We start from the raw sequence: 15,582 nt of genomic DNA on the forward strand, positions 1-15,582 counted from the left end.
TGATTGATAAAGAGAATTAAATGACATTCAAAGGGCTTTTTTGACTTTTTAAATGACACTTAACCATTGATTAATGGACTGATTAATGGTAGGTACTGAATTGTCACATTTTGAAAGTTTGAATACTTGATTGTCGCATTTTAAAGTTTGGTCGACTCTAGTCAAAGTAAGGACAGAGAATTTTCACAATTTTAAATTATATATATATCTATCACATGATATAGTTAAATGATGAAATATTAACGAGTTACACATTTTGAAAGTTTAGACTTTAGATACTGAATTGATACATTTTAGGGGACCAAATGAGATTAGCCTAATGTAAACGACACGAATATGTAATTTTTCTTTTAAAAGGTCATCTTATGCCACCTGCACAACCTTTCTTTTACCACGTGTCATTTTGACACTTCAGTAGTGGAGAACCGAACAGTCTAGCATGTCACCTCTAAAAAAGGGAAAGGAAATAGTAGACAAAAATCCAAAAATGTTTGTTCGGTAATCGGTCAAAGCGCTCGTACCCCAAGCATCCAACACCTTCAAATATCCTTTTGTCTAATAGATCTTCGCCGTTAAATCAACGAGGCCAGAGAAAGTAAGAGCCATGATTATAATTTCTTAACCAGATGAGGGTGAAACTCTAGTTAGTTAGAATGTGAGGGTTTAAATTTTTGAAAGAAAAATTCCGAGGGGGATTGGGATTTACCGAATTTGGGAGAGATACGGAGCAGATATTGAAAAGGGGGTATGTGTTTTTTGGTCTCCTGTTGAGCTGAGTAAAGTGAGAGCCTGAGAGAGGAGTATTCAGTTCAGACGCGACGAGAGAAAGAGAGAGAGAGAGAGAAGATGTCGGACGACGATCATCACTTTGAGTCGAAGGCCGATGCTGGAGCATCCAAGACCTTTCCTCAGCAGGCTGGAACCATCCGTAAAAACGGCTACATCGTCATTAAGGGAAGGCCCTGCAAGGTATCAATTGTTGATCTATAAATCTCTCTATGCATGTCTGTGTTTGTTTTTCTTCTTCTAAATTACTTATCGCTTGAAGAAGGCATTCATTTGGGAAATTGAGTCTCTGCAAGATCTCAATGATTTACTTGACTCTCAAAATTTATTGTCTGCTAGATTTCATTCCTCGTGGATATTGTTTTTTATTTATCTGGTGCATTTTTGTTTAATTAATGCATAGGTGCTTTTCATTTCTTTTTCTTTTTTCCTTTTTTTTTTCATAAGTTCTGCTTGGGCTATGTTTTTGTTCAGGATTGTTGTTGTTTTTCTGTTCTTTTTCTAGTATTCGAACCTCCATGATATGTGGGTTCTCTCTCTTTTTATTACTTTCCTCTTTTAATGAGCTTTCAGTGGTATTTTATTTTTTTCCTGGTTGTTCCAAATTATATGGGAGTCTTTATATTCTATTAAGTGGGTCAATATGGATATTTATCCAGATATTTCGTTTTCCTATCAGGTATTGTTTTCTGGTTTCAAAGGACTTGTTATTAGCAAATTTATATTCCCTCATAATTTCTGCAACGACATCTCTTTGTGCAAATCTTCTCGTAGAAATTGGACTTTCTTTCTGGGTTCTTGGATACTATAATTGGAGTTGTCAGGTTTTTCTAATTTCACATCTTAGATGTCCTGGTTCAGTTACGAAGTTGGATTGTTCTGTTAGAGAAGCTCATATTAGGAAGGGTATCGTTTTTGCTTCAATAGCATCGCCTGTGGCTGAATTTGTTCTCGTTGGTAATGGAATTCCTGTTGGTTTTGATTTCCAGATTAATTTAATTTTGTTATTGGTACTTTATCTATTGTGTTTCAAACGCAATAGCATACACATTAGTGTTTTTATAATTTATTGTGCTCAAGATGTATAAGCTTATGCTGATACTGAGGATCTATGTTTTTCCTGTGAATATATTATTGTTATGACTGGTAGTGTTCTTGCTTTTGCTAAGTGGTGCTATTTTGTATTGTAAGTCCTGTTGGTTTTGCTTCCTAGATTAGTTTAATTTTGTTTTTGGTATTTTCTATAAAGGATTTTAAGCTCTAAGCGTTTATGTTAATTTTCTAACAATTTTTCTGTGTTTATGATGTATAAGCTTGTTCTGATTCTGAGGAAGTGAGGATCTTTGTCATTTCCATGAGTATGGATGTTGCAGTTAGGACTTAGGTGTTATTATTGTTATGACTGGTAGTGGGAAATTTGAATTGGTGTGGCCGTGGGGGCCTCTTTTATAATGACGTTTTTATAGTTTTTTGCCTCTTCCCTCTCATGAGATTACCATGTATCTAGCCATTTGAGTTGAAGGGAGTGACCATAAGTTGAATACTGAGGTTTTGTGGGCTAGTCTTGTTGGTTTCTGCTTAGGCTTTGTGGGTGCTCATTATGTTACCTTAAGCTAGGATGCTTATGGAAGTGGGAAGTTAATGGAAAGTTGTATTTTGTATCTTACTTTCATGCCTTTACTCATTTTGAAGTTGTCCTGGATAATGCTAAGAAGATTTAGGGGCTCTAGCCTCTCCTCAGATTGTTCTTTTCTGCTGTGAACAGTGAACTGCAACTTTTGGAACATAGTTTATGGTGAATTATTCTATCTTTGTACAGTAATCAGTGTGGATTTTTTTATGTTGTGTTTACTGTTTCATTGCAGTCATGCTTGGAGCATGTGGCACCACTTCATTCTTCTTTTGGTGTTTATTATCATTCTAGGATCATTATCCTTGTAATATGGGTGTTGGTCTTGTGAGAATTTGCCCAATGAGACCTCATTTGAGATTTTCATTCTGGTTTTCTTATTGGGTCTTTTGGGAAGAATGATATGTCTGGACTTTTGTAGGAATTGAGTCATGATGGAAGGTGTGCCCATTTTATTTAAATCATTGGAAGATGCCCCCAGTGCATTTAAATGCTGGTTGCATGTGATGTGGGAAGGTGGGGCTCAATGATGAGCTGGTTGTTCCAAGAGTTTTTTTTTGTTTTTTCTTTTTTGAATTAATAGTTAAGAAAAGGAAGAGTTCGGATGGTGTCATCATTCCTCTCTCTCTCTCTCTCTCGTATAGATACATATTCCAGATTTCTTCCTTGAGACCTCAATATGTCAGAAAATCTCTCTTCCATGCAGTGATTTAAAAGGTGTGTGGCGTGCCTAGGTGCTCAGGTGAGGTGCATTTTAAGGTATGCGCCTAGGCCCTAGGCATAACACTTTCAAAAAGTGTGTGCCTGGTGTGCCTTTTTTAATTTTTGTGCAGCGTCTGCCTTTTGTTTTTTTTTTTTTTTTTGACCCAATGGTTCACTCACTTTGCTTGCTCATCGAAGCTCTACAAAACCCTCTTTGCTAATGTTGTTCACTCATTCATGATTCATCCTAATAAAATATCTTCTTAAAAGGCAATTAAAATTATAAAATCATTTTATTTTGTGTGAGGATTAAGAATTTAAGACCCTAATATGGACTTGTTTGGGCTTGCCTCAAGGGGCATGGTACAAAGGTGGCTCGTAGAAGCTGTGTTTTACATCACATTAGCTATTAAAAGTAATGCAATTGAGGAAAAAAGAGCTTGTGGGTTTTACATGCCTGAAAATGTTTTATATGTTTGATTTAATTTTTAAATTTTCATTTGAATACGCTTTACATGTTATGCTTATGTAATATTTTTTGAATCTCTTGGCTTTTTTTTTTTTTTTTTTTTGTATTTTTGCACCTTGCTTCAGAAGGGCATGTGCCTTGTGCCTTGCACCTCAGCGCAAATTGCCCCTTGTGCTTTTAAAACACAGCTTTCATGGAGCTACTTGGTGAGTCAGGGGCTGTTGATAACAGTTGAAGGGGCTGAACTGAAAAGCATATTGCTTTTGTCTTTCAGTAAATAAGATTTCAAGAAGGTCAGGGGCTCCTTAATGGCTGAAGTTGGAAGTTGGGAGGTTACTATTACCCTTAAATATTTTATTGTTTAATTATATATCCACTGAAAGACAGTAATAAGTCATTCAGTTCAGCAACTTCATCTTTTATGTTATCAAATGGCCCCTTAGTATGTCTATACTCTGTGTAAACGAAGCAATGCTGAATCTGCCATTTTTAAATGATAGAGAACAAGACCTGGCCACCCTACTTTCCTTAAATGGTTGGAGTCTGCTCTGCTGTAGATTACTTATTTCATAATTTGTGCTTATTACATGATCACTATTTATTTACTATTAGTCTTATTTGATTGCATTTGCTTTAATGTGAATAACTGAATGCAATCGTGCTCTATGTTAAGGTTGTGTAGTTTTATTGTTAAAAAAATGTTGTGTAGTGTAGGCTTTTACAATTTGAATGACTTTTCAGCTCTGCCCGTTTGCAATGGATGATGCCGAGCTTCATAGTCTACCCTAATTTATGACTTTCTTTTTTCTTTCTGTATGTGTGTTTTTCTGCATACAGGTTGTTGAGGTCTCTACCTCCAAAACAGGGAAGCATGGTCATGCCAAGTGTCACTTTGTGGGTATTGATATATTTAATGGGAAGAAGCTTGAAGATATAGTACCTTCCTCCCACAACTGTGATGTAATCTTCCTTTCCCCTCATTTTCTAATTTATTTGTTTATCTATTTATTTTTTTTTGCGGGACTTCTTTCTTTGCCTTGCTTTTCTGGAACCTCTTCCATGGGCGTTATAGACTATTATTGGTTGGCTAGTCACTTTTTTTTATACATCTTTTGCAGGCTCCCCATGTTAATCGCACTGACTATCAGCTGATTGACATCTCTGAAGATGGTTTTGTAAGTTATTTACTCAGAAGTTTCATTATTCCATTTTAGTTTATAATGAGCCATGGTAGTGAGCTAGTGCTTAGTATGGCATGAAAAGGTGAAGATTACATTTCAAATTCATAATACAGAGGATATAATATAGTATGTATTAGGTACTTACTCCCATTATTTGATTATTAACCTGTGTATATAGTATATTATTAAGTATTGGAAAATCTATGATGCCATGAATTGATAATATTGGGAGAGCTTTTACCAATCAAAACCCCCATGAATTTAAATAAGAACATCTGATTTGTTATCACTTTCATGATACCAGTTGATTGTTTATTAGTTCTTTTGGTATCATAGTCAAACCCTAATAAATGTATCTTATAAGAAATAACATATATAGTAAAAAGGGTTTAGGGAGGATTCGAATCCTTCCCCTTGTGTGATTGTGTCCCATTATTTCTATAATATAAATAGAAATACCATGAACCTTTTTGCATAAGAGGGATGATGGGTTTGGCATGGGATGGGTTTAATGGATTTGGGATGGGATGGGTTTGGGAAATTGGGAGGAAGAACTAAACGAGTTTGGGATCAAAGGTGCTTAGGCAGGTTTGGGAATGGGAAGGCAATTTTCATGGGTACTCTACCTGTTGCCATCTCTAATAGAGAGGAAAAAGTGAAATTCATAGATTTCATTCCTTACTGTAGGAGAGAGTAAGGGCAATTTTTTATGTAGTGTGAACAGGTTACTGGAAAAGTGGGGTTTTATGAAAGTGGCAGTGCTTTAAATACCTCAGGTGTGCCGATGCTCACAGGCAAGGCTCACTTTGTGGGGTGCACCTCTCCTGATCCCAAGTGAGACTCATCTGTCTTGGCTATGTTTTGATTAATTAACCTTGATTTTTAAAATTGAGCATGTAATTTACAATTCTATTATACTGTAGGTTATAATTACGATATTTAGAGTTTAGACAGTTATGCCTATTTGGGACTCCAATATTTTAGATTACACCATTTGTATTAATGACATTAGTGCTCTCAGCCTCTAACGAATTGAACTAATTGGCTTTTTGAAATATTTCAATTATTCAACATACAGATTTATATAAAATTTATTTATAGTCTTTTTTTTTTCCGAAGTGGCACCTCTCCTTCCAGGTGTGTGCCTTGCCTTGTGTCTTAGGCTTCGGGAATCCCTTCCAGTCTAGTTGTGCTTCAAGCTTTACAAATACTTGAAAGAGACTGGAGTGACCAAGCTAGCTAGCTTGAGTTGGGGGTTTGGGATCCACATGGTGAACTTTAGGCTCAGTTTGGAAGGAGTACAAATGCAAATTTCTCGAGTGTAAAACCTTGTATTTTGTATAATTTTGTATGTATTTGCACTCTATAAATTTGCATTTGTACTCCTTCCAAACTGAGCCTTAGAGGAAATCTACCAATGGAGACAACTGGATTTGTCACTTTTAGTTTCTTGTAAGGATCTTTGGGTTTGTACTTCTCACAATATGGATTAAGAGATATATAGGATAAGGACCAGTTTGACTCTTGGCCGTGCAAAGTATTACTCACGTGGAAAATTGATTGGTGGTGGTGATGCATCTGACATCAGCTCCTTTACACACAATCCGATCTGCTAGTACAAAAAAAGCTTGGCACGTCACCATTTGGTGCCACCTTTCCTCAGCACATGAGAAATGCAGTTGTGCACATTATTTTTTAAAAACTCATACTTGTTGAGGGCATATTCTAAAAAACCGTGAAGTGCCTAGCATTGTTTGTTATTATTCAGTAAATTAAATCAATTTTGGTAAGTTTTCATTTAGCAAACTAATTGTGGTTGTGGTTGTGTAGGTGAGTCTTCTCACTGAAAGTGGGAACACCAAGGATGATTTGAGGCTTCCCACTGATGATAATCTGCTCACCCAGGTTTGGATTTGGGGTAGTTTTCACTTTTCAAGAACCCATTACTCAAGTGCAATTTCTGTTGCTTAAACTATTGGCTACCATAGGTGGACTTGGGCTTTGATGATTTATATTTTCTACATACAGATTAAAGATGGGTTTGCTGAAGGAAAGGATCTCGTGGTGACGGTCATGTCGGCAATGGGAGAAGAGCAGATCTGCGCCCTCAAGGACATTGGCCCCAAGAACTAAACTGTGAAGCTAGATATCTTGCTATATTTTATAATTATACACAGACAACTCAGTTCTTTTTCTGCTTTTACAAGTCAATGCATTGTGTGGTAGAACCATTAAAATGATATGGTAGTATTGTAGTTCAATACTCGTTTTCTGCTTTGTAAAGAGGGGTGACATCCCCTTGGTAGAACCATGGGGGTTAGAACTGGAACCTGCCAAGGAGCTACTTTCTACGTCACATTCTTTAATGTTTTTCCAATTACGTGAAAGATATGGTTTTAGTTTCATATTACTTGTGCCTAAGATTTGGGATATGCCCAAGGTTCAAAATATGGATACGCTCGGGCGTATCGGGCGATATCAATAGTGTTTTTTACTGGCGTATCGGGTGATATCGATAATGTTTTTTTTCAAAACCGGTGTAGGGGCTGGTTGAAGGTTTCTCTGCCCCCTGAATCAGTTAGAACCCTGATACACCCCATGTAGGGGTGTATCGGGAAGTCACTGGCACGATATGTATCCGCTTATATGGGTCCATACGTATCAATACTTTGAACCTTGGATATGCCTAGGATTTGGGAAAGTAAACTAATTAGATGAAAGAAGAATATATTTACATCAACATTGTCTAAAATGCATAGTAAGGGATATAAAACCTACAAAGGCATACAATCATGGGAGTTCATTAGTTCATTGTAACTGACCCAATTATTAATCAGAACAAAATCATGGGACCTGAACCGACATAATCGGTTTGGTTCAGTTTGGGCGGTCAGGTAGAATCAACCCATTGGCAGCCCTATTGATACTTGTGAAGTCTTATGGGCTCTTAATCTCATCGCCTGGAGGTGGTCTATAGTACACATGTCCATCATGCAAAGATTCAAGGAAACAACAACGTTCACTTGAAAGGGAGAGAGGGAGAGAGACAGAGTTGGCCGGAGGGAGACACAACAGCATCTGAGGGGAATAGAAATGAGAGACAGAGTGAGAGGGGGAGAGACGGAGGGAGAGAGGAAGAGGGGAACATAAACGAGAGGCAGAGTGAGAGAGGAAGAGGGGAACATAAATGAGAGACAGAATGAGAGAGGGAGAGAGAACGATTGTTGGAAACAACAGCGTTCACTTGCCTGTGACTCGCCGTGCGATGGTGAGAGACAATGAAAGCCGGCCCTTGTGACTCGCCGTGGCGGGATGGTGAAAGACAACGAAAGCCGGTCCCTATGACTCACTGTGGGATGGTGAGAGACAACCAAAGCCAGTTGGTCAGAGTTGGCAGAGACAGATATGAGAAACCGAGTGAGAGACGGAAAGAGGGGGAGAGATAAAGTGAGAGAGGGAAAGAGTGGGAGAGAGAGAGAGAGAGAGGGAAATAGAGAGAGAGAGAGAACAGGAAGAGAAAGGGGAGTGAACCTCGGAGGGGGTTGAAAGAGGAAGATTGAGACGGGGTGTGAGAGTCGCACCAGTATTGATGTTTTTGGCTTTTGCATTCTGATTTAATGCCCCGCTTGTGTAGATTTCATTTACTCTACGATCAGGTGGCCACGTATCTCGATTCTGTAGAAAGATAGATAGAGAGAGATGTGGTGTGAGAGTCGCACGAGTATTGATGTTTTCGCATGCTGACTTAATGCCCAGCTCGTGTAGATTCTATTTACTCTACGCTTGGGTGGCCACGTATCCTCATTATATATATATATTATCAAAAATCTAGTTTTAAGTTGTTACCAAGGTTCAAAGTATTGATACCTATTGGCCTGTATCGGCCAATATATATAGTAATAGTGGCTTCCTAATATGTTCTTATAGGGAGTATATCAAGGTTCTGACCGATTTAAAGAGTGGAGGAACTTTAAACCGCCCCCTGAATTAGTTTTGAAAAGAAAAAAAAAAAAAAAAAGCAAAATAAAAACACTACTGATATTGCTTGATACACCTCTACGAACGTATCAAGCGTATCAATATTTTGAACTTTGATGAAAATATGTATATGTACCCGTTGAACTAATGACCAGACAACTGAGGGAAAAATAATATTTTTTTTGAAAAGTGGTTTTTAAAACATTTTATAAGTGCAAACTAATATTGTTATGTTTATGTCTATAAAGGGTCATTTAAAATAACCCCTGTAATTTTGCATATTTAATAAAACCTATCTATAATTTATATATAGTCTATACTTTGCAAATGTATTATCTATTACCAGTTTTATTTACTTAAGTACAAAATGACATTTTTAACCTTAATGTCGATTTGATTAAATTAATTAGAACCTTGACCATCTAGCTCTTAAAACTGATGATCTCGCAGGTCAAAACTTTTGGTGGTTTGACCTGTCAATACGACGGTGGTAGGAGGCTGTTAGACCAAAGTATGAAGTGTGGGCATGTGGTATCAAAGGGTTGCGTTTCTGTGTCAATTCTTAGTTGTCGGTCGCCCCATGACCCGACCCAATACTTGTAAAGAACCCAAAAGAGAAGAAAATTCTTTGAGGTCTGTGCAGGGGCTGAGCTCTGGCAGTATAAACCTGACCCATTTTTATATGGGTCCCATACCTGTTTCTAGGGTTTGACATCACAAAGAATGATTAAGATGGAGTCCGGATCTTTTGCTCCTGTCCACACAAACTCTGTCCACCTTTACCCACAGAACACTGCAGTCGAACATCTCATCCTCTTACGTAATATTATGAAGAGAGAGATGTTCTTAATTTACGGGAATAGTGTGCTGTGAGTAGAAGTGGGCAGAGTTTTAGGTGCTGTTTATACCTGTACCCATTGTTATTTGTTGTTATAATGGATTTTTCTCCTCTTCATTTTAATTGTATATGTGTATTTATGTATGAAATATACATTTGTTAATGAAATTTACGCATTGTTTTTCAATCCATTGATTCCATTCTACTTTGGGAATTAGACGAACAAAGCCCAATAATAGATGGTTGTATAAAAATATACTCCTAAATCCTTTCAAATCCCATTAGGCCTGATTAGGCTCGGTTTGACCCAAACCAACTCTGAATCCAGCCTATGCTGTATTAGGATTAAAGTCGAAATCCAGCTTATGTTTCACTCAGAGTTGATTTTCAATTTTCACCTTAAGCTGTGCTCAAAAAAAAAAAAAAAAAAAAAAAGAAAAGAAAATAGCATCTTAAGCTTGGGCCAGGATGACCACCCCTCCTAATTTTCAATTTTCATCAAAGCGCACGTCTATCATCATGTTGGGATCAGTTAAAGAAATAAATAAGGCATCTTTTTCTGTGCAAAAAGTAAAATAACTCTTTCAAATATCAAAATCTAATATTTGAAAGATTCACTCAAGTCTATAATCTATCAATCAAAATACTCAATTAGGCAAAATTTATCTCATCTTTCTCACTTTGAATTTAGGTGATAATTTCATCCACAGGCATCTAACAACCGTTATGCTGAGCACTAATGCTGCATGCATGCTTTTACTACAATGTTCTGGATATTAACCTAACCATTGTGCCTACTTTATGGGCTCCTTTCACTATTACAGCTCAAAATTGCACTATAAACAAGAAGGTAAAGAAAAAAATAAACCAATAATTTATGAGAATTATTATAATATGTTAATTCCTACTAATTAGTAGAAATTAGTATATTATATTTATTATATACTAGTTTATTGGTAAATTATAATAATTTATCGATTTTATGGAATTTAATGGCTATTTTTTGACATTTCTACTAATTTATGATAATTTTTGGCAAATTATTTCAGTGTATTTAGGATATATTATTTGATAATTTCAAGTAATTATCATCCTAAAGTCTACTAATTTGTGATAGTTTCTTTTGATTTATTTTTAGTATTTTTTTTAAATATTGGTTATTTATGTCTAATGATGGTAATTTCTTTTTATTTATATTTGATAATTTTTATAATTATTTGACAATTGTTATTGTTACATCATTTGACAATTTTAGCTATAACAGCTATCAAATTTCAAAAAAAAAAAAAATCAAATAGCAATATTTTTAACTTATAATATGTAAAAATCTTCAGCGCACAAAATCTACAAATGTAAACCAAAGCAATTCAAGGTTCAAAGTTTTGACACGTATCGGTTTGTATTGGCCAATACATATTGTGCCGATGGCTTCTTGGTATGACCTATAGGGGTTGTATTGGGTGAGCCACTAGTTCAAAGGGTAGTCAAGCCTTAAACCAGCCTTTCTGAACTGATTCTGAAAAAAATAAGTAAAACATAAAAAAAAAAAAGCACCGACACAGGGTGTATCGACCCATATCAATATTTAGAACCTTGAAGCAATTCATTGAGCTAAATGCAAATAGCATTTTTAACTAACATTATGTAACAATCTTCAAAGCACAAAACCCAAAAATTTAAACCAAAGAAATTCAATAAGAAAAAAGACAAACATTATTTTTGGTGATTTTTTTAACATATTTATTAAATATTTAATTATCAACAATATTTATCAATTATAGTAAGTAATTATAACATTTTATTAAATAATCAGCAATGGTAGTTTTAATAATAATATTTACTTATTTTTAATATAACAGTAATTATTAAATTTATGAATAGGATTTATTAACAATATTCATTAAATTAATAATTACCAAAATTAAATTAAATTATCAGTAATAGTCAATACTTATAATATTTTATTAAATAATCGATAACAATACAATAACATTTTTAATTATTTTTTAACATAACAATAATTACTAAATTTATTAACATTATTTATAATTTTAATTTGAAGTAAATTAGAGCAAATATATATATATATATATATATATTTATTTATTAACAATATTTATAATAACAGTAATTATTAATTATAATCACTAATTATATATTTAATAAATTACTGTAATAATCAATAATTATTAAAACCGAGTTAAAATAAATAGATAAGAGTATTTATCTAAACTGGGTTTATAAATAAAATCGGATTTGGTATTTATAGTCAGTAATAGTTAGTATCAGTAATGGTTAATAATTATAATCGGTAATTAATCATAATCAGTAATTAAATAATCGATAATTAAATTACCGCCATTTGGCGAAAGGGGAGACCATCCCTTTCGTATATATATAAAAGATGGCCCTCAACTACTCCCTAGGGGTTTGTGGTAAATGCAATTTGTAATTTTTCTCTCCTCCCTGTTCCCTTTCGTTCTAACCTCCAACTGAACGAGCATCCTTCTTCTCTTGCACCGGCATGGATGACTATGTTGACCTCCGATATTTTTAGCAGCGCTTCCGACGGAAAATCAGTTGTTCTAGTCCATTGGGAATCTACATTCTTCTTCTCATTTTCATCATCTAATCGCTATACGTAAATATCCTTTATCTTTTCCCTTGCCCCTTGACCTTCCCGCCTTCTTCCCTTGCACTGACGTAGACAGACGAGACGATGAGGTGAACTATCTTTTCTTCCCCAGACTCCATTACAACAATTATAACAAGTTATTTCAACTAAATGGACTACTTGAAGTTCATATTGCAATGTAAAAAAAATTAGGCAATTTCATGCTATCTATTACTTGTTGGAAGAAATAATTGACGCTGATATTTCTTTGGATTATGAAGAATAGTTCTTGCCTGCTATTTTGTATGAAAGAAATTAGTTTCCCCCCATTTTTTTTAACTGATATCTTGCGTCTTATTGAACCCAACTCAATATTCCATTGTTTAGCCTATAACCTATAGTTGCATTCAAACCCCATCCATTGTGAGTCCATGTTTTTTATGTTCAGTAATTATGTATTTTTTTTGGTTGACAACTTTTTTTTTTTGGATTTACAATTTCATTAAGGAAAATACTTTGAAACCATGGCATCGAGGGGAATTTGCACTGGATGTTCGCCAAAACACTTGAGGGACTTTATTTCACAGTTGTCATTAAGGAGAGAGCACATCGAAGCTCTGGATGCCACCGTTTGGACAACCACTGCAAATTCCACCCACTACATTTGATAAGGTTCTTATACTCGAGATGGTACCACGATGGGATTCAAAGACCACCACATTCAATTTAGGCAGTGAACATGTACCTTTCGTCGACTGCAACATTGCATTAATCTTGGGTCTGAGGTTAGAAGGACATCCCATGATGACAGATATGGACTTGCCTAATCCAGAGTTCATTGGTCGTTTGTTCAGTGTTACTATCGATTCCTTGGCACAACTGTTGCTGAACACAACTGAGGATAAGCTTCTTAGTATAGTGCACAAGGAATCAAATGAATCAATAGAAGATGTGGTCAAATTGATTCTCTTTTACCTCTTTGATTTTGTGAATGAGCCTTGTCCGGGTCAAGTTGATTCTCTTGCACCTCTTTGTTTCCATAAGGGGGCCCGGGTGAGCCTTGTCTAGGCTAATTTTGTGAATGATCTGGCACACATATCAGAATACTCATGGGCGTGATGTATGCATGAATTCCTCGTACATGCCCTTAATCGTGTTGTCGGAGGTGCTAATGAGGATGGTCAACAGTCCTATTCAGGCACTTTATTTGGATGTGTTGTTGCTTTGATGGTGTGCCCTGGTACCTCAAGCTTTTCATCAATCCTTTTTCTTTTTTTGTTTTCAGTCCAATGGAACAAAGTATTATTCAGGTACTATATTTATATGGATATTTATATTTTAATGCAATTGCAAGCATGGTTGTACAAGCACAGTACAACATTTAGGCCATTAGACCCCACCCACTGTTAGGCCACGGTTGTTGAAGTGGCAAAACATGGGGTACACTGGCAGCTTTGGCAGTAGAGAATTAGCACGAAAAATAACTGTTGGAACAGTAAATATATGATTGATACTCTCACCCCACCATATTTAGTTTGGATGGGTTCCAACTAGGGGTGATCATTTCAGCCCAACCCAGCCCGAAAAATCTGGGCTTGGGCCTAGGTTTTTGTTAAGGCCCGAGCCAGGCTGGGCCTGCATCAAGCCTGCAAAATTTAGGGTCAGGCTTGAGCCTAATTTTTTAGGCCCGGCCTGGACATTTATAAATAATATATATCTTTATGTATATATGTTATTTAAAAATATTTGATAATTGATGTTGTATATATTAAATAGAGACTAATAGAGATTTGTAGGAGATTAAAGATAGGGTCTTAGACCTTACCAAACTCTAGTCTAATATTTAATGAAATATAGAAATTACTAAACCCTAATCTTCTCAGCTCTCTCTCACCAATTTCACAAAACCACCATCGTGCCCAATCTCACACTCTCTCTCTCTCTCTCTCTCTCTCTCTCACCAACGAATTTTCTAGTGATGAAGACTCCATTGATGAAGATAAATCTGAAGTTTAGAGTGGTTGCAAGTTTTGAATAATATTGAAACCATTTTCAATATTTTATTACTTATTTATTTACATTAATTTGAACTATTTTTTCTTAGTTTGCTATTATCTTTTTTATTTCACTTTTTAAAGTTGCTTTTGTTGATATTACATGAAAATGGACAGTTATTTTTTTTTTATAAATATTATAGGTTCTAGCCTTCTAGGTTGATTTTTTGTTGATAGAAGAATTTGTTTGTTAAAACTATCATTTTTAGCATACTAATGACCAATTAAAACTTAGAAATTACAAGGTATAATTATTTAATTCCTTTGATGTTAGAAGCTTTTATCTTGATATTAAGTTTAAAATTTCTTACAGATTATTATAGTCTCCACAACAATAAGTGAAAAAAGTACAATTATTTAATTTTGAAACTGAAATACAATAATTAAGCCCAGAATCTTGGCCTAGCCCAGCCCAGGCCCATGTGGGGTAGGGCCCGAGTTTATATTTTTAGGCCCATAATGTGGGTTGTGCAGGCCTAGGCCTAGCCTAAGCTTGTTGTTATGAAGGCAAAGCCCGGCCCAGGCCATGATCACCCCTAGGTCCAACCCAAAACTTTTCCATTGACACCTTCTCATATGCACTCTTAAAGGTTTTCTATGAACGTGGTCAAACCAACTCAACCTACTTTCATTTTATTACCTATTGGAGCTTCTCCCATGTTCCTTCAAATAACTTTATATTTTACCTTTTTTTATAGTTTTCTTCCAAAATGTCTCTTGCTCAATATATGGGAGCCTGCTTTCCAGGAGTGCAAAACCCGAATTGGGCCAATCTGAACAAACCTGATTCAATCTCAACTATAATAGGCTGATTTTTGGCACAGGTGATCTTCCATGCATGAACCATTGACCAAAAATATTAATATAGCCCTGTTTATATGAAAACAAGCACAGATTTAAACACGTGCTGTAGTGGTATACTGGCACCATGTAGAGTTATTCTGGCATTAACAGTATCCTTTACGTGTGCCTTCCTTTTCCAATATAAGACCAGATAGTTACTCTCGTCAAAGAATAATTTTCAGAAAGAAGATGGTAAAACAGGAGAATGCAACAAAATCTCATGTTGGCTACAAACAGAAGATTTTGGCCCACACACCTGGAGAACTTATAAAAAGAACAGGAGGGCAACCATTGTTTGATCCTTTGAACATCTTTTTTTTTTTTTTTTTTTTGCAAATTATGTTTTTAACTCTGTGAGTTATTATATATTTACTAGCGAACTAGCAAATACACAACTATTATGAGCGACAATCTGCTACCTACATGTACCCGCAAGACACTACCACCACATATCAAGAACATCTCCCCATGAATGACAACTGAGATA

At 35.5% G+C, this 15,582-nt stretch overlaps 1 protein-coding gene across 2 annotated transcripts; it reads left to right on the forward strand.

Annotated features, from left to right (window-relative positions):
• Positions 1-806: 806 nt before the first annotated feature.
• Positions 807-7,173, forward strand: LOC148843309 (eukaryotic translation initiation factor 5A-like). Of its 2 annotated transcripts, none has more exons than XM_088958620.1 (5): positions 807-969; positions 4,425-4,547; positions 4,706-4,762; positions 6,599-6,686; positions 6,797-7,173. In XM_088958620.1, exons 1-5 carry the CDS (start codon positions 847-849, stop codon positions 6,799-6,801), a joined length of 396 nt encoding a protein of 131 aa, XP_088814746.1. In that variant the 5' UTR covers positions 807-846; the 3' UTR covers positions 6,802-7,173. The 2 variants fall into 2 exon arrangements, with proteins under 2 accessions (XP_088814746.1, XP_088814745.1); XM_088958619.1 differs by having other exon boundaries at positions 6,599-6,673.
• The last annotated feature ends 8,409 nt before the right edge of the window (positions 7,174-15,582 follow it).

Source organism: Nelumbo lutea, chromosome 8, assembly GCF_056320005.1.
Source record: "Nelumbo lutea isolate HS-2025 chromosome 8, American lotus-T2T, whole genome shotgun sequence".
In the NCBI taxonomy this organism is placed as follows: Eukaryota; Viridiplantae; Streptophyta; class Magnoliopsida; order Proteales; family Nelumbonaceae; genus Nelumbo; species Nelumbo lutea.